The sequence below is a fragment of the Pan paniscus genome, chromosome 5 (assembly GCF_029289425.2).
Source record: "Pan paniscus chromosome 5, NHGRI_mPanPan1-v2.0_pri, whole genome shotgun sequence".
NCBI lineage: Eukaryota > Metazoa > Chordata > Mammalia > Primates > Hominidae > Pan > Pan paniscus.
Window position 1 is genome coordinate 56,731,908 of NC_073254.2, and position 24,758 is coordinate 56,756,665.

The following is a 24,758-nucleotide window of genomic DNA, read 5'->3' on the forward strand; positions in this document are numbered from 1 at the left end:
CGTGCTTGACACAGAACACACACTCTGTAAATACCTGTTGGCCAAATGAAGCAGAAAACAATGGTAACATGGAGCACCCTCTGCCAAACTGTGACTGTTGGAAGAGCACTCTCGAAAATACATCATCTCTTAAAGCCAGGCACAGCTATATGGCTCTCGCTTGTCCCAGATCCCCAGACGACACAGACACACTTACAGCCCCACAGTTGGGCATTTCACAGATGAAGGAGCCTGAGGGCTGGCCCAGGGCCTGCAGGGGCGGCCCCTCCGTGGGAGCCAGGACGGGGACGGGTGGTGGCTCCGGGGACTTCGGCACCTCACTCTCTTCTTCTTTTGTGGATTTCCTATCTTCTTCCGGGTCCTCCTCCTCCTCCTCCTCTAACTCTTCTTCTTCTTCACTTGTCTAGTGTTAAGGTAATAAAAGCAAGAGAGGAAAATCCCCAAATGGCATTCTTAGTGATGAACAGAACTCACAGATCAACAGAGGAGAGAGGGGCTGGATGCTGGCGCTGTGTTCCTTTCTTTCTGCATAAGGAATGGTGGACAGAGCCTGTTAGGCGTGATCCTCAAAAGGTTGGTCTCCGGATGCTTAGGACTTCGAGGTCAAGGAAGTAAGTCCCCTGCCCCACTTCGGGACCCCTCATCACTTATATAAAGATATGGTGAGGCAGAGAGGAGCAATTTCTACATGCAAGGATTCCCCACCTTGTTCGAGACTATCAGATCTTAAAATGACTAAAACTCAGGCTGCGTCCTGCCTATAAGTAGCTCTGTCTCCTCACAGAGGTGAAGAGGGGTTTCCAGCAATAACAATACCATGGAATCCCCCTTGGAGAGAGACTAAAGAAGGACCTGTGCTGATTTGTTTTAGAGGCTTTATAACACACCATGCAAGATACCGGATTTGACCTGCAGTGTGCAGAAAGCACGTGACTCAAGGGGAGCTCCACTCTGGTCTTGTCAGAAAATAGAGTGAAAGGAGAGAAAATGGAAGGGGAGATTCCCTTTTATTTGTCATGTGCTTTTCCTTTTGTCTCTGACCATGGGCTTAGAAAAAGCAGTGTATTCAATGTTTCTATTTATTCATTTTCTCCTACCAGAGGCATTTAATGAAAAAGAACAAGAAAAACATTTCCTATGAATAATGATCTCCTCTGCTTCTATGGCCACTCTCCCCACTTCAGAACAGCAGCCATGTGGAGAATTAAGCAGAAGGTCCCTGCCCTCCTCAAGGTTAACAGAATAGTAAGTTACTGGAATAGCTTGGAGTGGGTGCCCTGGGTGTGCTGGGATGGAAGGGCAGGGATCCAGGAGGCTCTCATTCTCCCCTTGCTTAACTACTTTATTCTGCTCTCTCCAACCTTCCCAGGGTAGGGGTGAGGGTTGCCGGCTCCTGCAGGCCCCAAAAGGGCTGAGGACCAACCAGCCTCATTTCAGCTTTTACTTTACAGTTTACAAAGTGCTTTCACATTTACTATGCCACCGAATAGGCTGTAAACAGACCTGTCGTTTTATAAACGAGGAAGGAAAAGGCATGTCCAGCTGCCCCTGACCTGGCAGGTCATTTGTCTCTGCCAGGCTCTCTGCGTAACTCATCACTTAATGCACGTGGGTTCCAGGCTACTCTACCCCTGACAGTGATGTAAGTCTGGGGAGCCTATGATTCTTAAAGCCCAGAAGCAAGACTTTCCAAGAAGGATAAAGATTTCTGAAAGTAGTGACACCCTAGGACCCAGAAAACATAAGCTTCCTCTCTACAGTTTGGATTTGGGGTGTGTGTGTGACAGAGAGAGACAATGCCAGTATGTATGTGGCATTTAGTAGCCCCTCACTGTTTCAGTATTGTCCTTATTTAATATCACATACATGTATACTTGCGATGCAGTATGAACAGGGTGTATTTAAGAAATGGCTTCAGTTTCCATTGGTAAACAGGATTAATTAGTAATGATCACATTTGTTAGAAGACCTCAGTGAACACTGATGTAGGCCTAGTACATTTGACAAAGTGGTTTATGATCTAAGCAGCCAGCCTCTTACTAGTATAGAACATACAGGTTGATTTCACTTAGGTGGTCTTATTCCTGTAAGACTCCACCATCTTTCCACCCCAAAGAGTTTCAGGTAAAACCATGTTATGTCAAACTGGGACTTTGTGGTCTCAAACATTAAGTAGCCCATGGCCTACAGTTTGGCATTTAAAAATAATTACACACAACAGATGACAATGCCATTTGTTTCATGGTATTTGTTATAATGACAATTTTCTCACAATGCCATTGTTTGGCTTAAACATTCTTAGAAGAAATGTTCCATATAGCCACAAAATTATAAGTTACACTGTATCATGATTATGTATGTCTCAGGAATTTAGATAGGTGTTATTTCAACTGGCAATCTATAAATCACAAAATGATTTACCATCAAGCCACATGGCTCACCAAAGTGACTAAGAGATACAAAAATACAAGAACAAAAATCTTAACATGTAGAACTTCGTAACAACAAGTTGGTCATTTTATGATATATTGTGAAACAAAACACTTAGTATATTCCAAAATTAGAAGGTGGGCAAATATGGGGGTGGGGAGGAGGCCATACATTTAACATGGTGCTCAGACCCTTGAGTGTCCACAATAAGAGTTTCTTGAGGAGGATATTTTTATTTCTCAAGCATGCAAATGGAATTCATATTATGAGAAATTGGTAAGTCAGAATACAAATGCTCAACAACCCAAATCTGCTCAAAGACACAAATTTGTGTGTTAGTCACTAATAATAATGATGACGATGACAACATTGAATGCCCGCTGAGAATCATGCATTACACACACACACACACACACAATTTCTAGTTCTCATAACACTGTAAAATTTTTTCATTTTTAAACAAATGAGGAAATTGACCCAATAAATAAGTTTCTCAAGGTCACACAGCTGGTAAAAAAGTTGAACTGAGATTCAAAACCTGGCCTATCTTATTCCAAAACCTTAACCTTCTTCACTCTTTGGTCTGGCTGCACATGTCCACAGGTACATGTTTATCCATCTGTAAATGGCTTAGAGATCCTAAATCTCTCAATATTACTGGAACCAGCTGCTTTGAAATGTCAAAGGGAAGGAGGATGTTTCCCAAGGCCCTCATCAATGGACTGTGCTGTAGGTAACTGTGCTGACATCATGGTGAGTTCTACCTTTGCCCTTGGAGCCCTGATTGCTGTTTTCCACAGTCAGTTAACTGCCTCAGTTGGTTTCTTGAATTGTGCTAAATTTTGATCACAGCCAGCCCCATATATTTGTCCTGAGTCAGGGAGCATGAGCACAGGCAGGGGACAGGAAGGTGTGGCCAGCACCTTCTCCTCTCACCTCATTAACAGAACCCATCTTGGCTCCCTGCCTCTGCTTCCAGTCACACTGCCCCTGCTGAGTGAGCAGCTGTGCTCTGTTGACCTCCCGGCTACTTAGCTAAAGGGCAGTCATTCCTTTCAAACTTCCTTCTTTTCCCCTCTCAAGTCCTCAATAATCCCTGAACCACCTGAGCATGTTCCTTCATGTTCCATCTGGAGGGAAATGGTCACCCGCCCTTACGTAAAACATTGAAGATACATGATCAGGAGAGCTATCCCAGGTGTCCCAGGCAGGCCCCGAGGACGAAGAGTAGGACCACATCTTAGGACTGTGCCTTGCACACCCTCCCCAGGCGCACCCTCCCCAGGATCCCCATGATCCCAATTTTTCATCTCCACTCGGCAAACTATGCTTAGAAGGCTGACTGTGCACACAGTGCCCACAAAGGAGCTGTGAGCTGCCATATTGGCCTTTAATCAAGATTTTCTTGTTTTTTTTTTTGTGGGCCTGAGTCATCTCTGCACATAAGCCTTTTGCTCTCCCTAAGCTCACAAGTAATGAGGGTGTGGACACTCCTGGCCCAGCCTAACACTGGCTCCTGGTGAATAAACCCAAGAGGGTGTGGCCCCTTGGGCACCCTCTTACCCTCTCCTCCTTAATCTGAAGCTTCACGCTGGCCTGGGTCTCCCTACCCATCTTCAAAGCCCAGGCAGTCCGAGACGGTGCCTCTGCCTTGTGTGGAAACATCTTTGTTAGTGTCACTCCTCTGCTCCGCATCCCCTTGTTCATTCCATCTCCCTCCAGTGAATTCACAGAAGGAATGTTTATGAATCAGAGCAACTCCTATCTTCGAAAAATATTCACTCATTCATTTAACAAACATTTATGGAGTGACTGTATTATGCCAGGCACTGTCCTAGGCACTTGATAACACCCAAGCCTAAGATACACCAATTTACCTTAGAAGACCATATTCTTTGATTTTGCCCCTCTTCCAAAACACGGCACTGACAGAGCCCAGAACATTCCAGAATTGGAAGGGACTTTCTAAATCATTTAAATCATCTGGCCATTTTACAGACCAGCAAGCCTAGGAGTAAAGCCTAGGTCTTCAAGGCTAGGAATCTTTGTGCTTCCTTGTTTACTGTCTCTTCTACTCATTTGGAAAGCAATGCTCTGTGTGACCTGGGGCAAGCCCCTTCCTCTCTCTGGGTCTCAACTTTCTTCCTGTAAAATGGTGAAATTGGGTGAAAGAGTCCTTAAGGCTGCATCTAAGACTTTCTGGATCTCATTGCATACTGCTTTTAAACACTCTTGGGGTTCATGGTGTATTTCCACTTAAATGTGTTATATCTTCCCAACAAGGACATATGTTCTGTGTGGTGGGGGGAGAGGAGGGAAGGGCCATTTAACATCCCGGGTTACCCACAGCACTACATACACATTGCTGTTTACACTGTGGGAGTTCAACTGCTTTTAGTTGACTGAACTGGAGGAGATCATACTGTTTTTTGTTTTTTGTTTTTTTTTTTTTGAGATGCAGTCTCACTCTGTTGCCCAGGCTGGAGTACGGTGGCGCAATCTCTGCTCACTGCAACCTCCGCCTCCCGGGTTCAGGCAATTCTCCTGCCTCAGCCTCCTGAATAGTGGGGACTACAGGCGTGCACTACCACGTCCAGTTAACTTTTTAGTAGAGATGGGGTTTCACCATGTTGGCCAGGGTGGTCTCGATCTCCTGACCTCATGATCCACCTACCTTGGCCTCCCAAAGTGCTGGGATTACAGGTGTGAGCCACAGTGCCTGGGTGATCACATGTTTTTTAAAACATTAGGCCACAAACGAGCAAAAGACTATTCTGATATCATACATTACTACTTAAATGAGTCAAACAAAAGCCCTGGTCACAAGAAATCCTGAATGTAGAACACTGCCATCTCTGATTGAAAAAAATAGCAATACTATTCTATTCTACAGATTTCTACTTTCTCTGATATTTGGGCTCAAATATAAATGTATTTATGTATGTATATTTCATAGCTAGGATCAATTATTAGTTAGAAGCATAGGCTTTGAAGCATTAATGAGTCCAATTTTTTTTTTTCAGATGGAGTTTCGCTCTCATTGCCCAAGCTGGAGTGCAATGGTGCAATCTCGGCTCACCGCAACTTCTGCCTCCTGGGTTCAAGCGATCCTCCTGCCTCAGCCTCCCGAGTAGCTGGGATTACAGGTGTGTGCTACCACGCCTGGCTAATTTTTTGTATTTTTATTAGAAATGGGTTTCACCATGTTAGCCAGGCTGGTCTCGAACTCCTGACCTTAGATGATCTGCCCACCTTGGCCTCCCAAACTGCTGGGATTACAGGCTTGAGCCACCGTGCCTGGCCAAGTCCAAATTTTTTATACTTCTTTAAGAAAATGTGTGGCCAGGTGCAGTGGCCTGAGATTACAGGGGTGAGCCTGTAATCCCAGCACTTCGGGAAGCCAAGGCAGGAGGACTGCTTAAGCTCAGGAGTCTGAGATCAGCCTGGGCAACAAAGTGAGACGTTGTCTCTACAAAAAATTAAAATATGAGTGGGGCGTTGTGGTGTGTGCCTGTAGTCCCAGCTACTCAGGTGGCTGAGGTGGGAGGATTGCTTGAGCCCAGGAAGTTGAGGCTGTAGTGAGCTATGATCATGCCGCTGCACTCTAGCCTGGGCGACAAAGTGAGACCCTGTCTCAAACAAACAAAAGAAGATTTCATCTGACTGCTCTTAACCACACAAGGGAATCAGGCTTAACAACACGCTCAGCAGCTGTGTGACTATGGCCAATTTGCTTAAGCTCTGTGCTTCAGTTTCCTACTGCATAGAATTGGTATTAAATGAATTACATTGGATTAAATGAGTCAATATTTATAAAGTCCCTAACACAATGCCTGGCACATGAAAACTGCTGTTTCACTGTCTGTTAAAGAAAATAACACACATACATGTGCTAACCCTTACAACTGGGGCACAATTGGGAATGAAAATATAATTTCAAATATTTACATAATTCATGAATTCCCAATACTTTCACTGATGGTGACAAAAGCTAGAGTTTAGTAATGTCAGACATAATTTTTATATACACATATATGGTAGGTAATGTTTTCCACAGAGTGTGAAAAGGAGATTTCCCATGGCTATGGATGCAGGGTGGAGAGTTAATTGCAAGGATCACAAGTGATAGTAATCATCAAAGCCACACATACAGGGTTCAGAGACTAGTTAGGTCTTCTTGTGTCTTTGGTACATACTTAATGTGCAGTTGACTGTGGACTGTCTGCTAATGAAGGAAATCAATACCAGGGATAATGGTGATGTAAGGATTAGAATCATCTACATGCAGCGAATTAGTTCCTTAATGATGGAGGGTTCCTGGCACTACCTAGAGGTCAAAGCTCCTCTTGCTCATGCTTTACAGACTGTGGCAAAATCCCAGGGACCCTTTCTGAGGCACATTATGGGCTCAGGTCAGTAGCATCTATGACATGGAAAGATCAAAAAAGAATATTCCAGGGGGTCAGGACACCACCCAATCATAAACCAACAAACCCAAGGCTGGGACCATCCTTGGTTTAATTCTTCTGGCTCCTAGCTGCCTTGAAGCGGGCACCAGCCCTCACCTCTGTTTCTGAACACTGAGCTACAGGCCAAACCTATGGACTTCCTTCCTCTAAACCTACTCAGGAGGGTAGGTCCTGAATCCTGCAGGAGAGCTGGGCTGTTGTCACCTCCTTCCTCTGGCTATCTTGGCAGCAAAGCCAAACCAAACACCAGCTACTTACTAACCTGGGCCTGGGGTGGGAGCTGTGCCAGCACAAGCAACAACTTAGCAGCTTCACTCACCACACAATCGTCGATGATTTCTGCCAGGCGTGTCCGGTGTTTCCGCCCCAGCCGCATGATCTTTTTCCACGTGTAGTAGTACTCCACGCACTGAGCCACCGTCTTGGACTTCACCTGCCGGGAAAGCGAACTCAAGGTTAGCTCCAGCAATGGGCAGAGAGCAAAGGTAGCAAGCATTTTTGAATATTTAATTTTGTAATAGGGTAATAAACAAGTTTGTACAGTTCAAGAAAAAAACGTACATGGTGAAAGGCCTCCTTCACACGCCTGTCCTTACCCCTCACCCTGCAACACAGGTAGCCCCTTGCATTAATTTCTTTGGCTACCATTCCAGATTTTTTTTTTTTTTTTTTGAGACGGAGTCTTGCTCTGTCGCCCAGGCTGGAGTGCAGTGGCGCAATCTCGGATCACTGCAACCTCTGCCTCCCAGGTTCACACCATTCTCCTGCCTCAGCCTCCCGAGTAGCTGGGACTACAGCCGTCCGCCACCATGCCCGGCTAATTTTTTGTATTTTTAGTAGAGACGGGGTTTCACTGTGTTAGCCAGGATGGTCTTGATCTCCTGACCTCGTGATCCGCCCACCTCGGCCTCCCAAAGCACTGGGATTACGGGCGTGAGTCACTGCGCCCAGCCTTTTTTTTTTTTTTTTGAGATGGAGTCTTGCTCTGTTGCTGAGGCTGGAGTGCAGTGGCACCATCTTGGCTCACTGCAACCTCCACCTCCGAGATTCAAGCAATTCTCCTGCCTTAGCCTCCAAAGTAGCTGGGATTACAGGCACCCGCCACCACACCTGGCTCATTTTTTTCTATTTTTAGTAGAGATGGGGTTTCACCATGTTGGCCAGGCTAGTCTCGAACTCCTGACCTCAAGTGATCCTCCTGCCTGGGCCTCCCAAATTGCTGGCATTACAGGCATTGAGTCACAACACCCATTCCAGAATTTTTTTCTTTTTTTGAGATGGAGTTTCACTCTCGTTGCCCAGGCTGGAGTGCAATGGCACGATCTCGGCTCACCACAACCTCCACCTCCTGGGTTCAAGCGATTCTCCTGCCTCAGCCTCCTGAGTAGCTGGGATTACAGGCATGCACCACCACGCCCAGTTAATTTTGTATTTTTAGTAGAGACGTGGTTTCTACATGTTGGTCAGTCTGGTCTCGAACTCCCGACCTCAGGTGATCCGCCTGCCTTGGCCTCCCAAAGTGCTGGGATTACAGGTGTGAGCCACTGTGCCTGGCCTCCAGAATTTTCTAATGCATGTACCAGCACACACAAAAATATATTCCCTCCCCTACCATCTTTCCTCACAAAAGGGAGCACACTATAAATACTGCTTTGCAACTTGGTTTTTTTCTCAGTATAGCTTGGAAATTTTTTCAGATCAGTCCTTACAGACTTACTCATTTTTTTAACCCATAAAGCAGCTGCTTTTTCATTTAATATGCTTGAATGTCTCTAACTTGACCTTCAAAATATGCTTATGAGAAATGTTCCTTAGTAATGGAATAGGAATATAAGGCAAAAGTTATGATGACAGAGCTTAGGTTTTGCAGGAAATGGGCCTTGCCCTATTCAACCCCAAACAGGCAAAGGTCTATGCATCTTAAGGCAGAAACATTCCTTTGTTTAGTTCATATGCTGTATGATCAGGTGAGGTGTAATAACGTGGGTTTGCTGGAGGCAGATTAAAGGCTGGCCTTACCCTTGAGGGTGGGAACAAGGCCACCTACATGGTGAGATGAGAGGGGCACCCAGTCCTGTCTCCTCAAAGTTGCCCCCTTCTCATCCCCCTGACACCTGGAATTTCCACACTAGAATCACCTGAGGGAGTGAGGACAGTGCCCGTCCCAGAGAGCCCTGGGTTAAACCCAGGTTGCCTGGTAAGCTCAATACACGAATCCATCATCAGTCGCAAGTGTGGGGCCTAAAGGATTGAGGTCTATGCCAGGCCAGTCCTGGAGGGGAGGGTGACTCTAGAAAGATGAAGCATGAGAGCTGCTGGGCACACAGGGCAGCAAAGGCATGGCAGCCGCCAAGGGCAAGGCAGGAGCAAATGCAGAGATGGAGGCGGAGGAGAGGCGGAGGCAAGTCAGAGACAAAGTCCTCCTGCTTCTCACACTTGCCCAGGCAAGGCCCTAGACTGACAACAGGAGACATGCCACCCTAGGACACCTCCGAGGACCATCTGTCTCAGCCAGGGGCCAGTGGGTGCTATCAACTGCGGCCCTGTTCTCTGTGTACCTGAACAGCCTTAAATGGCTTTAACACAATATGGCTCCATCATTCATCAGTTTGTTGAAACACTCTTTGAATGATTTTAATTTTTTACACTAAACCATCTCTCAGCCAATAAAGTCAATAAGTTTATCTGTTGTATAAAGTGCTATTTCATCTATGTGAAAGTTTTATTTTGCTTTCGAATGCTGTATATGCAAGGTATTTTTATTATTACTGTCATTAAAAATAGGAGTTCAGCACCAGAAACTGTGCTACTGGGTAGAGGGAGGCCACATATTCTCCTCTCCCCAGAAAATTCTGTCAGAAATGTGGTAGATCTGTTAAATATACGTAAATTATGTACGGCCAGGCATGCCGGCTCACGCCGGTAATCCCAGTGCTTTGGGAGGCTGAGGGAGGTGGATCACTTGAGGTTATGAGTTCAAGACCAGCCTGGCCAACATGGTAAAGCCCCGCCTCTACTAAAAACACAAAAATTAGCCGGGCGTGGTGGTGCGTGCCTGTAATCCCAGTTACTCTAGCGACTGAGGCAAGAGAATCGCTTGAACCCGGGAGGTGGAGGCTGCAGTGAGTCAAGATCACACCACTGCACTCCAGCCTGGGTGAGAGAGTGAAACTGTCTTGGAAAAAATAAAAAATAAAAATAAAATAAATTATGTTAATTGTGGACCAGGAACCTGCGTTCTAGTTATTCTGACAGAATTATGAATTACACATTTTTATTAAGATAGAAAATAACCCCGTGCCACTGCAGTGTCCAGATAATCTACGCCTTCTTTCCCCTGTCCTCTCCCTGCCACAGTCCTAACACTGGGGCCATACCACCCCTATATCCACTACCATCCTCACCAGCGAGTGTGGAAGACATCCTTTTTGTAAGTATCTTAAACCAGTATCCAAATCTTTCTAAATATTTTTGTGTACAATTTCCCAAATTTAATTTCAAGGGGGCAATGGGAAAAATCATGCTTACCATCTTCTGTACAAAAATAAAGTCTTTGCTGTAAGTGGCTAGTGCTTTGTTAAACAGTTTTCTTTCTAGGGAGGTCCACTTGTCCGAACCTACAACAAAACACAAACATCATAAGAACAGCTCACAGTTCCCCCTGCTTTTAGTTGCTGGTTCATTTAGTTAAGTTACAAAATACAACTACAGAGCAAGTGATATAATACATATCAAACTCCCATTTGAACAAAAAGATAGTGTGATATAATGGTTAGGAGCTCTGACACCTGGGTTCAAGTCCCAGCTGTGGCCTTGACCTTGGCAAGTTACTTATCCTAAGCCTGTTTTGTTACCTACAAATGGGAATAACTATAATTGCCTCCACTGATTAGGATTTTTGTGAAGGTTAAAGAAGATAATGCACAAAAAGTGTCCAGCATCATCGCTGGGAAACAGTGAGCATTCAACAAATTTTAGGTACAGTTTTAACGTAATTATCATATTCACAAGTGCAAGCATTCATGTAGCAAGTACCCTTCAGGGTGTGGCTGGATTCACCCTCCACCCTCAAGATGCTCACAGTCTACTGGGGAGACAAACAAGTAGGCCATGACGTTCAAGGTGGTAATTGTAATTATTCAGGTAAAGGCGAGGTGCCAATGGGGCACAAAGGAGAAACACCACACTCAGGTTAGGGCCAGGGCAGCCAGGAGGGCTTCCAGCTAGAGAAAACATGAGTTGAGTTTTAAAGGTCACATAGAAGCAAGTCAGACAATAAGGAGATGGAAGAGTATTCTGGTGAGAGGAAGCAGGATGTGCAAAGTCAGAGGCAAGAGTGAAGTCATGCACTTCAGTTGTTCATTCAACAGATATTTATTAGGTGTATATTACAAGCAAGATGCTGTGCTAGGAAAAATAGCTTAACATTTCTAAGTGCTTACTAAGTGGCAGGTTCTAAGTACTTCAGTTATTCATCATTAGGTTCTACTAACAATCCTGTAAGATTGTTAGGATGATGAGCCCATTTGACAAATGAGGAAATGGAGGTTTTCAAAGAACGACTAGTAATCTAATCTGGTTCAAGTATAAGGTTCCAGCAGAAGCAGATGAGGCTGGAGAGGTGAGTGGAGCCAGTTCTTGACAGATTTGCCGACCGAAGAGGGAGAGGCTTCACTGCTGGGCTTGTGCATCTTCCTTACTGGCTAAACCTGATATTTATGTCTTTTTCCTCCATGAAAGAAAGCAGGATATGCAGATAATAATATAAAATTGTACTGGCTTGTTTGGGGCAAGAAATAAGGCCTACTTCTAAGAGGACTCCTATTTCTGGAGGCTCTAGGGAAGCTTCCACCACTGTGGCTGGTTCAGAGAAAACTCAGTCTTGTTCTTCTGGCCTGCTGAATTCTCCACATCTCTGATTCTTTGGATGGTATTCGGCCAAAGCTTTGACCTCACTACACTTCTCTTGACTTCATTAGTGGGGTACACTAGTACCCTACCTCACTATACTTCATTAGTGGGGTACACTAGTACCCCAAATCATAATATCTTTCCTCCCATTCCGGGCGAGTCCAAGGTTTCCATTTTGCTATGGTCAACTGATGGGACTGCAGTACAGGAAACCCTAATTGCCTCTTTCTTTGTAGGGTTTGGCCAAAATAAGTGAATCAGGCAAAAATGCTCTGGGCAGGCAGGGGCCTCCTTAGACCACAGGTGGGGAGCCTAGGGTCCTTAGGAAAATATATGGCTCAGTGACATAAACTCACATTTCTGAAATAAACAACTTCCTTGTGCAGCTCTTTGATGGGTCCTCAAGCCAGGAGCTTTGGCTCCAGACTCAGAATATGCTCTCCACAGCTGGGCAGGGTCGGACATCTACAAAGGCAGGGCCACCACCCAATTTATTTGGTTTGCAAACTCATCTTTTTTTTTTTTTTTTTTGGAGATGGAGTCTTGCTCTGTCACCCAGGCTGGAGTGCAGTGGCGAGATCTCGGCTCACTGCAACCTCTGCCTCTTGGGTTCAAGTGATTCTCTTGCCTCAGCCTCCTGAGTAGATGAGATTACAGGTGCGTGCCACCACACCTGGCTAATTTTTGTATTTTTAGCAGAGATGGGGATTCACCAAGTTGGCCAGGCTGGTCTTGAGCTCCTGACCTGAAGTGATCCGCTTGCCTCAGCTTCCCAAAGTGCTGGGATTACAGACGTGTGCCACTGTGCCCAGCTGCAAACTTATCTCTTTACTTCTAGAAGGAAAGCAGCTTTCCCATGAATCCTCGGCAGAAGGGAGTCATCTTCCATGGGTTCCAGAGGGCTGGACAGCTCTGACCGTGCAGACCACAGTAACACGGAGCCTCAGGGGGGCTGGGGGTTTGGAGAATCCTTGCCGGAGTGCATGTGAGCACAGGGCGTTGGTGGGATTTGAGGCTCTATATCACTTCCATCACCATTCTTCAAATTCTGTCCAACATTCAAAGCCTTGGGGTCCCCTTACCCAGGAACAGAGGTAGAAAGAGGGACACAGAAAGGAATCACCAACAATTCAGTTCAACAACCAAACAACCGTCATGGTTCCTTTTAGGTATCCACCAAAACAGCAAACGGGTAAGAGGAGTCAGAAAGATAATGATGGAAGGAAGACCACAATGGCGGTCTGTCATACCAGCTGACTCACGCAAGCTTACACAGAGGTTGCTCTGCTGCCCTGCTGCAGGTCCAGAATCCGTGTGGCCCTCAGCTGCATCTCCGATGGGGAATCAGGGGACATTTTGCTGATGAAACCCTCAACTAGATCAATGATAATTCTTTCCAACCTCAACCAGACCATTAGTTTCCTAAGTTAGAGTGCAGCTCTGAGACATGACAAGACACTAACAGGGCCATCCAGCCTTCTCAGCCAGTCTCTGCAGTGGATATACTTTTTTCTACCCGCCAGGCTCATTACCTGATTTCTGGCCCCAAAAGCAGTGTTCAGTTCCCAGGCCTGTCGATTTCTGAGAAGCATGTCCCTTCATGTTTCCAAATTGCTTGCCAGATGCAACTCCATAGGTGATATAACTTCCTGGCCCATCTGTTAGGAGGGATCCCCAAACCTCGTGGGGGAAGGAGACCTTCTCCCTGCTGACTCCTGGTGGTTTTTAAGACTGCTGCTCTGTCATAGGATTTGGTGGCTTCCTGATTCCGGAGTGTGCATTCTGTACAACTCATCCTGAGATGGAGTGGGCTGCATGTTCTCCCTGCCCCTCTATGTCACTCTCCCATTCCAAGGGATACAGGGCTGGGTCAGGGAGCACAGTCTTAAGACAGTAAGAGGTGGCTCTTCTGCACAGTCCTAGGCTTTGTGCTTTGGTGCAAATGATAGTGCTCTGTGTGTGCATGTGTTAGTGTCTGCTCAACAGGGTGTCCACAAATTGAGGGACAGAGCCTTGGCCGGGCAACAAATCCATTCTCACACTAGAGGTGGCTTCCTGATCACAAGATTGCCCACCGAGGCTGAGAGTCCATCCCTGGGCTCTTGGATTGAATTCCCAGGCTAAAGCCTTGGACAGATAAATAACATATGAATGTGTTTTCTGCAAATAATATCACCAAACTGTGATAAAAAGGGTGATTTTAGTCACCTTAGGTTGTGAACCTGGTTCTGCCACTTACTCCTTCTGTGATCCCGGGCAAGCCTACTTAACTTCTCTGAGTCGCAGTTTCCCCACATGACATGGGGATGGTGGCAGTTACCCTGTGACTGACAGGTTTGGTCCTAAGTGTTCGATACATGTTTTGAACCTTCACTGGCCACTTGGAGAGCAGATTCCAAATCAGCCCAGGGCTATGAGACGTATGCCGCCCCTGCTGATATGTGGACAGTGGCATCCAAGACCACCTGTTTCTTGTTCTGTGTATTTCTTATCCACAGTCTCACTGCTGGCTGCTTATTATATCCATAGTCTTCTCCTTCCTGCCTCCAAAATCCCTCTGTAATCCGAAGTTAACGAAAGGCTCAGATGTCTCTCTTTCCTGGAGTCTGACAGGGACACGTTCCTCGTTCTTAGACAAGGTTCTCTAAGCCGGCCCTTCTTGGATCCTGCATCTTGGACAAAGTCCAGGATAAAATACAAAACCGAGGCAGGGTGTTGCCTCAAATCCTCCCCTATCCTTCAACTACCCCCCACACCCTCCCTTCTCTCTAGGATCCCTGCTGCCCACTCAGCATGCACACAGGGTTCGTGGGTTGAGAGTCCCCCCACACTCATTTGTTCTACCTGGGAATTCCTGGCTATTGGGCTATTACCAGCAGGGGCCCCTAACAAGATGATTAAGGCTAATTACAAAGAACCTAATTAACTGGATGAAACCGGTGCTGGAACAGTATCCAGAGGAAAACTGTTTTGACCTTCGGTTGCTGGGAAACAGGCTCTGGACTGTGGCTAATTTGGGAGCAATCGACAGTGAGCCCAGGCAATTAAAAAGAGACATGGAGGGGTGAGAGAAAGTTTGGACACAGTATCTTTTAGAGGGCCTTTCTGTCTTTCTTAAAACTTCTATTATAATTTTTTTCTTTTCTTTTGCTTTTTTTTTTTTTTTTTTTTTTTTTTTTTGAGACAGGGTCTCACTCTGTCGCCCAGGTTGGAGTGCAGTGGCGTGATCTCAGCTCACTATAGCCTACGCCTCTTGGGTTCAGGCAACTCTCTTGCTCATCCACCCAAGTAGCTGGGATTACAGGCATGCACCACTATGCCTGGCTAATTTTTGTATTTTTAGTACAGATGGGGTTTCACCATGTTTGCCAGGCTGGTGTCGAACTCCTGAGCTTAAGCGATCTGCCCGCCTTGGCCTCCCAAAGTGCTGGGATTACAGGCATGAGCCACCGTTCCTGGACCCATTGATGATGTTTTGAAGTTACACAAGACAGACGTGTTCACTGCAGAAAAAGGAGGACTGTTTTATACCAAATTTTCATTTCCACACAGGGTTTTCAATAGTGGGTGAAGGTTGAGTAATTTTTTGGGGGGTGCAAGGTGAAGCAGGCTATTACACCAGAGTTTTCTCTGTGGATAAAAGGGGGGAAGCCTCAATCTGAATCCAGAATTTGAGCTTGTCCACTAGGCAATTTTTTTTTTTTTTAATTTAAACCAGTGCCGTGTTAGGCAAGGTAAAAGAGTATTAACTCAGTACTGCCCTTGAGGGGACCACTGTCTAGAGACATAGGCTAAGGATGCCTGGAAAATGAAATCACAGCTGTGCTTCTTGCAAATTACTCTCTTGAGTACGTAATTCTGTCTCCTCATCTAACTGGGGCAGCTTCCAAGGCAGAAGAGACAAGGCCTCTCCAATGGAATGAGTATTTCCTCCAGGTCTCCTCCATCTCCACAACTCAGGTCAGGGTTTCAGGACTAAGCAGGTGTTTGGGGTGTGCTCAGGGCCAATAAGCAGTCTCTGCTGAACACTTGCCAAGAAGCCAGGTCAGTTCTAACACCCCTCTGCAGGAATGACCAGTTCAATGAAAAAAATCAAGCATGCTGCAATCCATCTAATCACAACCAGGCTTCCTCTCCACCCTGACTCCCCCATGCTTGGCCCTTCCCAACCCAAGTGCTAATTGGGAACCACTGCACACAACTGCTAACCACACATGGGTGGGAAGGTGCTGAGAGCAACAGAGGGCTGGACTGTGCATCGTGGTGGGGGTTGAGCGCCAGAAGCCACTGCAACAGCACTTTCCTCTGTGGATCCTGTACAGGGTTCATGTGGCCTTGGCAAGCAGCCGTTAGATCTGGGCAAGTTGCCCACCACGTCGGCCCTTCCCCCATAGCACATCTCTCCTGGGTCCCAGCACTGGTCACTTTTTCCTTTTCTTAATGAACGGCTTGGAGTGGGTGGGAAAGGGAAGATAATGAGTAAAGTAAGGAAGTGATTTTCGTAGGCCTGTGTCTTTGTCTTTCTCCCCAAACTTACAGCCTCCCTCCCTGACATGGACAGGCTCAGGCAGGCTTGGGAGACCTGAACTCCCTCTCCAGATAACTAGGAGCCTGGAGAGCAAATTCGGGGCTGGGACTCAGGATGGTGACACTGGCCACAGCCACAGAGTCAGGAGCCAAAGGAGATCCAGAAGATAGGGTCCCAGCAAGGTGGCAATTAAGCCAACAGGCAGTCACTACTGGGGAGCAACACGACAGGGCTCAGCACAAAGGCCAAAGCAGAATGGGGCCATGGAGATGGGATTCACTGACACTTGGGAAGCAAATGAGGCGGTTCAGCAGTGGGAGAAGGAGGTGGTGGCTGGGGCATGTGATGGGGAAGATTCTGCTGCCTCCCCTGTGGCTTAGAAGGAAACTGTTAAGGAGATGGTTTTGGGTCAGACTTTAGAGACCAGTGACCTCTGCCCTTTTTGCTCAAACTTCTAGAAGATTCTCTGGGTCCCAGTCTATCATCACTTCCTGGAGAAGGCAAGTGACTGGCAAACATAGGTGAGTACGTTTCTCTTGGAGATATCAACCCTTCACAGCTTAGCTCTATCTCTTTTGCCTCCAAGGATTGAAATGATTCCAGAAAACAGCAGAGTCCTTCCTGGTCTGCCTGCTGGGGAAGGGGACAGGGGACAGGCAAGGGATTAGCTAGAAACCCCTAACCTCAAGAGATCAATTAATTGTTGCAGAGTTTAGGGCCCTCTTGTTTCAAAGTTTTTGGTAATATTTTAATGTTTTTATTTTGTTTTGACTGGGGTGTGTGGCGCTCCTAGTACATAGCTTTCTGACCTTTTTAATGTCATGATACACATAAAATGATACTTGTTTGGTACACTTGGAAGAACCAGAGGAGAGCTGTATCCCAGATGAAGCTGCTCACAGCTAGAGCTAACCAGCCCAGAGGCTCTGGCGACCCCAGCCACTCTGAGGGCTGAGGGCAGCAGTTTCTCACAGCACATGGTTAGGAACCTCCTTTTAGCCAACCCACTGTCCCACCATCATGCAAAGAAGCTTGAGACAGCCTCCAGGAGGCTGGACAGCCTCTCAGGGTTCAATGAGCAGCAGATGATGCTGGAAATTAAGAGAGAAGACTGAGCTGTTTCCATGGCAGATTAGGGAGAACTCCTACATCTTTTTACCCACACTTGGGACAGACACCAAGCAGGAAATGATGGAGAAAATATTAAGAAGCTGGCTCCTTTAGGCCACCGGAGAAGTGATGAATTTCTTATTCCATGCGTCCACTCTGTATTGGCCTAGTTCCAGGAGTGACCTACAGGCAGACATCTTGGGCTTACTGTGCTTGGAAGAGGGGCTTTGAGGTCTGCCTTGTGATGACAGGCAGGAAGGCTCGTTCATGAAAGAGGAGGAGCACAGTAGGTGAGGCAAATGTTGGTGGAGAAAGCAAGCCAATATTTGTAAAGAAGCCTTCACTGGGCTGCCCGGACTAAAGATTGGAAAACGTATAGCTAGGTCCCCAAGCCCACATATTTGGCACCTGCCTAGGGAGGGTCTGCCCAGAGCACCAAAGAAACCCTCAAGTGATTAAAAATCAAGAGGCACTGAAAATTCAGCCCCCTCCAAAATAAAGAACCAACTTAGGTTTGTGGAGACCCTCAGAAGGCACAGTTAGTGCATGGAAATGAAAATGTTGACCTCAGTGTCACTGGTCACTTCTTAGGCTCTCCGACCTATTTCCTTCACTTTTCACAATTCTCAGTCCATTTAAATCTCATAGGTGTCTTCTACTTCCCTCTTATTGTGGTATTGTCATTAATTCACATACAAAACCCTGCGTGTATGAAGACTTTCCTGTCAGTGTGATCCATTATTTAATAACTGCCTCCTCCTCAGAGCCTCTGAGCTGCACGACGTAGGACTCTGCCCATGTCTGTCATAGTCACTGATGCATCTCAGTGTTTAGCAAGTCCCTAATACACAGTAAGTGTTCAAAAAATAATTGTTGGATACATGAGTAATAAATGCTACTAGGATGTGCCAGGCATTGGGCTACATATACCATCTCTAATCTCACAAAAACACTACGAGGGATGGAATACAAGTCTCATTTTACAGGTGAGAAAACCAAGGCTGCAGAAGACCATGGGACTTGGCCAAGGGGTGCGGTAGAATCTAAACCCATGGCTACTGATTCCAAAACCAGGGGGCTGCTGATTGTACCTTCTGTGGCTCTCTCTGGTCTCATGCACTCGTCTCCTTGCCACACGTGCAGGCACTGTCCACTGTCACCCAGGTCTTGGCACACTCACAAGGGGCAGGAGCTTATGCCAACAGACAAATGCCAACAGAGCCAAAGCAACAGACATAGCTCTGCCCTAGGAGGCCTTGAGATCACAAGTGGTGATTAGGACAGAACCGGTGTTATCCATTGCTAGAAAGTGACACAACCGAACATGCAAGCAGCCCGTCGTCAGGAGGCAACAGGACACAGGGCTCCTGGCAACCTACCGGCATAGTGGTAATTTGCTAAAGGATGACATTTTAACCTGACAGGCTTCCGCAGTAGCAGCATTTCCAGAGCAACCTGCAGACCCAAAGGAGAGAAAAGGCAAGAGTCAGTAACTGGTCTGTGTGTCCTATGGAGATCATCTACCCAAAGGGGAAAAGCGGTTAGCACTGTGGAGGTCAGGGGCGGGGGCACTGGAAGGAAACCCAGAGGGAGACTCCCCTAACTAGGGTTTCATGTCTGTTCAGCAAATAAGACTCTCCTTCTAACACCCTCTCCATCCATGCCTGAAGCCAGTTGTTCATGTCACAGGAAAACAGAAAGACCTGACTCTTCCTTGGTAAAATCCCACCCGCCCCAGAGATGAGTGGTGCCTCCTCTGACTGGAGGCTGAGTCTCTGGGCAAAGATTCCTAGGAAATGAGTGGGTGATCTGTAACTGTTTTATAGAAAAATCGTGTTTCATTACAGCTGAATAGAAACAGCTGCATCAGTAATAACTGTACCATACACACCATCCTTCCAGAGAGCCTAGCTAAATAAACTGTTTCAAATCAGCCTTGGTGGCTTTTTAAAAGATGCCGCAGGCAGAGTTGAACAGCAGATAGTTTCAGGGCAGAGCAGGGCCTAGAATCTTGCTACTCTAAGTGTGGTCCATAGAACAGGAGTACGTCCCTCACCTGGGAGCCGGTCAAAAAGGCAGAACCTGGGCCCTACTCCCAAGCCTCTGAATCAGAATCTGCATTTTTAACAAGATTCCCCAGGTGATGTGCACGCACATTAAAAGTTTGAGAAGTGCTACACTGCCACACTGATCTCAAAGGGTTAAGGACAGTTCTCCAGCATTCTAGGAAATACTTGAAGGGTATCATAGTATTGGGACATTTATTTTCACATTTTCATAAAATCAAAATGCAGGAAGCTAGATATACTACCATGTATTTATATAAAGGGGAAACAGAGGTTAGTGATTGAGTGATCTGGTCAGAAGTCCAGGATGAGGCTGGGTGCGGTGGCCCATGCCTGTAATCCCAGCACTTTGGGAGGCCAAGGTGGGAGGATCACCTGAGGTCAGGAGTTCGAGACCAGCCTGGCCAACATGATGAAACCCCATCTCTACTGAAAATACAAAAACTAGCCAGGCATGGTGGCATGCACCAGTAATTCCAGCTACTAGGAAGGCTGAGGAGGGAGAATCGCTTGAACCCAGGAGGCAGAGGTTGCGGTGAGCCGAGATCATGCCACTGCACTCCAGCCTGGGCGATAGAGTGAGACTCCATCTTAAAAAAAAAAAAAAAAAAAAGGAAGTCCAGGTTGAGCAGGTCAACTGTTAGCTCTGATTTTGGGAAGATAGCACCAAGGCATGGGTTTGGGAACATCTGCAGAACTGTGTTAAAAGTGGAAGAATGGAACCAGTTGGTGAACAGTAAACACTTTATTTTGGTTAGAGGAGAAAAGAGTTCTATAAACATCAAACTTTGGCTGATTTCCATAGTAGGGAAGAAGAATCAGCAGAGTATGATAGGCTATTTTAGACCAACTTCTGCTTCAGTAAAGCCTTCTACCTCCATCACTGGAGACTCAGTTTTCTGATGTGAAATGCAAGATGTGGAAAAGAAATTCTAATGTCCTAGGACAGATGTACCCACAGTTCTAACTTTAGGAACAGATGTGGAAACAGAAATCCAATTGGAGATTTTTTTCTACAGACTTTAACATCCTGACCTACTCACCGAGAGAAGGAATAGGGAGGCGTGCTGATTGGTCATCATGCGCCGATTGGTCATTACAAATTGGTTGTATGGTACATGAGACAATATTGAAACTTGGGAAAATACTCTTCAGGAATTTGTAAAGCCTCTTTTTCATGGTTCCTTACCATCACATCACCTTTGGCCTCAAACAGAGAGTGCAAAGCAAATTCAGAATTGGTCCCTCCACCTGGCAATGCACTGGAACAGCACAAATTCAGAAGATTCTCCACTGTTGGGAATAAGGAGAAGCCAATGCATCAGAGAGAGCTGAGTGTAATGGAAAACACACCAATCCCAGAGCCAGTGATCTCAGTGAGAGAATCAAACCTTTCCCACCCAGCTCTTCCCATATGCCAATACCTCTTTGCTGGAGGTCATGGTTTTCTAGTTCTGGCCAGGGCTTCCATACCAGTGTGGCCTTGTGTGTGTCCTGGGCCAGGGCAGAGATATCTTGGAGTTCAGGGATTTCTGCTTGGAATCTCAAGCCAATGTTGATGCGTCTTTAAATGACAAGAAGAAAAACAACAATGTGGTCTTCAATTTGATGGCTCAGGCCAAGGGCAACTGTCAGGAACTTGAAAAAGAAGGAAACTAGTTCTTTCTGCAAGAATGCAGGGGCATTTCCTCACAGTGTGACCCTAAGATTCCACACGTGGCCTTTTCACTGGGATAAGGAACAGCTTTAAGATTAGGGAGAAATATTTTAGGAGCAAGGGGGCAGTCGGCCTGGGGCTTTTACAGCTCCCTGTAACTGGGAGAGGGAGGGTGATTATTTCCAACATAACAGTTTCCCAGAGCATGGCCAATGGTGCCATTTAACAACACAAAAAAGGGGACAAATACAAAGCATTCTTTTTTTTATCTCTTTCAGATCACTTTCACAGATATTATCCCATCTGAACCTCACAGAGATCTGTGATGTAAGCAAGGCTGGAATAATTACTCCCATTTGACAAGTCAACTAAACCCTATAAAGGTTAACTGGATCAAGATCAAATTACAAAATGGTGTTGGAACTTAGGTTTTTTGATTCCTGACTCAATCTACTCACCACTCTACCACCTGGCCTCTTTTCTGTGCCTATCCATGAAAATAACCACCTTTGCCTCTCCTAATACCACCCACTGCCTATGCAAAATTAAAGTACTTAACAAGCCCATTTGGAGGACTGGTCAAGAATTGGGGAGGGGGGAAGTGAAGACATTCAGAAGGAGCCTCTTAAAGAATGAGCCACCCGGAGGGAGATGCCTGTGTCACTGGGGATGAGAAAGCACTGCCTGTGGAGCCAGACGCAGGGACGCTAGGCTCTCTGAATACAGGGCTTCATGCTTTGACCATGTATTTAGTCTTTGGCAAAGGCCTTGAAATACTGGCAACCATTGTGCAGGGAAACAACAGTACTCAAGAAATAACCACGATCCTACAATTTCTACAACTGCTCTCTCAGTGTAATCCTCTGACTACAAAAGTATTAACTATACTTCTCAAGAAGCTGAGGCTTCTGTTCTAAAGAGTAATTGACTTTTCCTTACGGTTCAACATCTACAGTCTGCTCTCCAGGCCCTGGGGTGACCGTCACGTTGCTGCCATCGATGCTGTCTAAAACACAAAAATCAGAGGTCACTAGTCAACAGGGAAGGAATGTTGAAAAAGACTAAAGCAAATGAGCAGTTACCTAACCAGCCATAATAGAGCTCCTCTCCTACCCAGCTCCTGCCAGAGTTATCCTTGACAGTTTCCAGGGAGCTGGGTGGAGTATGGTGCAAAATAACTTAGGGTTACCCATTTCTCACACAGGGTGAGGAGAAGCCAGCTGTCCCACAATGGTCTGCTAAGCGGTATGATTTCTATGCAATTATTCTTGCTCCAGAAAGAGATCCTAGCCTCTCTATGCTTGATTTTTATAAAGCATGCTAACATGTCAAGGCTTGATCTTGCATGTAATACCTAATCTTATTTGTACATCTACTGAGTACATTTTCTTTTTTTTGAGACGGAGTCTCGCTCCTTCGCCCAGGCGGGAGTGCCGTGGCGCGATGTCGGCTCACTGCAGCCTCCGCTTCCCGGGTTCAAGAGATTCTCCTGCCTCAGTCTCCTGAGTAGCTGGAACTACAGGTGCCTGCTACCACATCCCGCTATTTTTTTTTTTTGAGACGGAGTTTCGCTCTCATCCCCCAGGCTAGAGTGCAGTGGCACGATCTTGGCTCACTGCAACCTCTGCCTCCCAGGTTTAAGCGATTCTCCTGCCTCAGCTTCCCGAGTAGCTGGGATTACAGGTGCGTGCCACCATGCCCGGCTAATTTTTGTATTTTTAGTAGAGACGGGGTTTCACCATGTTGGCCAGGCTGGTGTCCAACTCCCGGCCTCAAGTGATCCACCCGCCTCGACCTCCGAAAACGCTGGGATTACAGGTGTGAGCCACCGCGCCCGGTCTCATTTTTTCTCTCTTGCACGATCATTGCTGGCAGTCTTAAAAAGTGGGTGAACATTTCAACTGTTTCCTTATCCCAGAGACTGTAGTGATCACTTTATGCATCTGTCTCCCAATTAGACTGCGATTCCCTTGAGGATAAGGGCTATGTATTCCAAGTCTTTCTTAACACCCAGCAGCGTGTGCTACATACAGCCAATACTCCGCAAAAGTCTGTGGGATAAATGAGAAAGCTAAAGAAAACGAGATGTCCCAGGACTTTACCCAGCACCCAGAGCCCAGGAGGACGCTAAAGGGGTGACTCACTGGAGCGACACAGCAGCACCCGCGGTGTGGGCGTCAGGGGCGTCAGGGGCAGCTGCGGGTGGGCGCCAGGGCCGTGGCCGGAGATGAGGACATTGCTGAAGAGCCCCGAGCCCTGGCGCACCGGGCTCAGCATGGGTGGGGGCGTGTAAGGGGGCAGCTCGTGGGTGGGGTCCAGGAGCAGGTGGTCCCCGAGGACGCGCGGGGAGCGCAGCTGGCTCTGGTACAGGGTGGCGCCCGAGTAGGAGGCGGCGGGGTTCGGGTTGTAGGAGGGCGGCGGCGGGATGAAGAGAGGTTCCGGCCGGTGCCGGAACTTTTTCTTCTCCTGCACGGTCTTGAGGGGCTCCTCGGCTTTGGGCACACTCGGCTGATGCTTCCTGGGGATTTCCTAAAACCGGAACAACGATCTGATTCGAATACTTCAGCTTCCCCCGCAGGCCATTTCCACAGGTTCAGGGAAGGGGGCCTTCTACTGTCTAAGCAGAGAGCCCTTCTGCTTGACCCCCCCACCCCCAACGCCCCCACATTCTGACCACATCCATTTTAGGCAAAGCGAGTTCTGGTTGCTAGACTAGGGAGAAAACTAAGGTTTTGGAAGAAATCCCTAATTTCTGAAAGAGCTGGGGGTGGTAGGAATAGTGGGTGGGCAAGAAGTAATAAATTCAAATTCTTTATTGCTTATCACTACATTCCCATCTGTTTGAGTGGAATCCAGCTGAGTGGGCTCTTTAATTCCCCCACTGCTCCCCAGGGACGGACATCAGGAACAGATACCACATGTTCTGAGAAGGGGACAGAATAATCTCTTCAGGGAAGCATGGGACCGAGACCTGTGAGGCAGGAAGTGGGGGTTCAAGCCTAGCCAAGGTTCCTAAGGCCAGCGACCCACACCGGGCTCTCCTGGGTCACTTTCAGCAGGGGAGAGAGCCTTCGATGACCTCTAAGGGCCCTTCCATGTGCTCACCTAAAAACGGATCTGGTTAACCTCCCCCGTCACCACCCCTCACTATTGCTCCCAGAACTCGTAGCTTATTTGTAGCAAACTCTTCTCTGAGGTTGGCTTCCTGTCAGGAGAGTTAGTTTATTTTAATGGCAGCGGAACCAAGCATAGTCTGGAAGGAGGATCTGCCACATGGATACATATATACTAATAAGTAAACATAGGCACGTAAACAGATGAGCAGGGCATGCCAAAGCCAAACAGAAACAGACTCGGGTTGTGTGGTAGCATCAGCCCAGAAAAGTCGAGAGCTGGGTGTGGCTGCAGAGGCAGTGTGGTTGGGAGGGGCCACGGGGATACCTGAGGGAAGGTTCTGGGCAGTCTGGGGTGCCCTCTCAGGCCCTGCAGGCCAGGGGCCAGTCACAGCTGCAGGTCCTGGAGACTCCTGAGCCCAGGGTGGCGCCTGGGTAGGAAGCAGCAGGGGGTGATGGGAAGGGCTGGCTACA

At 47.0% G+C, this 24,758-nt stretch overlaps 1 protein-coding gene across 17 annotated transcripts in view; it reads right to left on the reverse strand.

Moving 5' to 3' along the window:
• The window catches only part of TRERF1 (transcriptional regulating factor 1), a 224,166-nt gene that overhangs the window by 7,779 nt on the left and 191,629 nt on the right, over positions 1 to 24,758 (reverse strand). For all 17 annotated transcript variants that reach the window (XM_008958785.4, XM_055113604.2, XM_063604901.1 and 14 more), the window contains 8 exons: positions 23,316 to 23,700; positions 22,111 to 22,177; positions 20,939 to 21,078; positions 20,704 to 20,807; positions 18,828 to 18,903; positions 10,428 to 10,516; positions 7,219 to 7,332; positions 197 to 403 (listed from right to left, as the gene is read on the reverse strand). In XM_008958785.4, the coding sequence (XP_008957033.1) occupies positions 197 to 403; positions 7,219 to 7,332; positions 10,428 to 10,516; positions 18,828 to 18,903; positions 20,704 to 20,807; positions 20,939 to 21,078; positions 22,111 to 22,177; positions 23,316 to 23,700 (1,182 nt within the window). The remainder of the gene's footprint in view (positions 1 to 196; positions 404 to 7,218; positions 7,333 to 10,427; positions 10,517 to 18,827; positions 18,904 to 20,703; positions 20,808 to 20,938; positions 21,079 to 22,110; positions 22,178 to 23,315; positions 23,701 to 24,758) is intronic.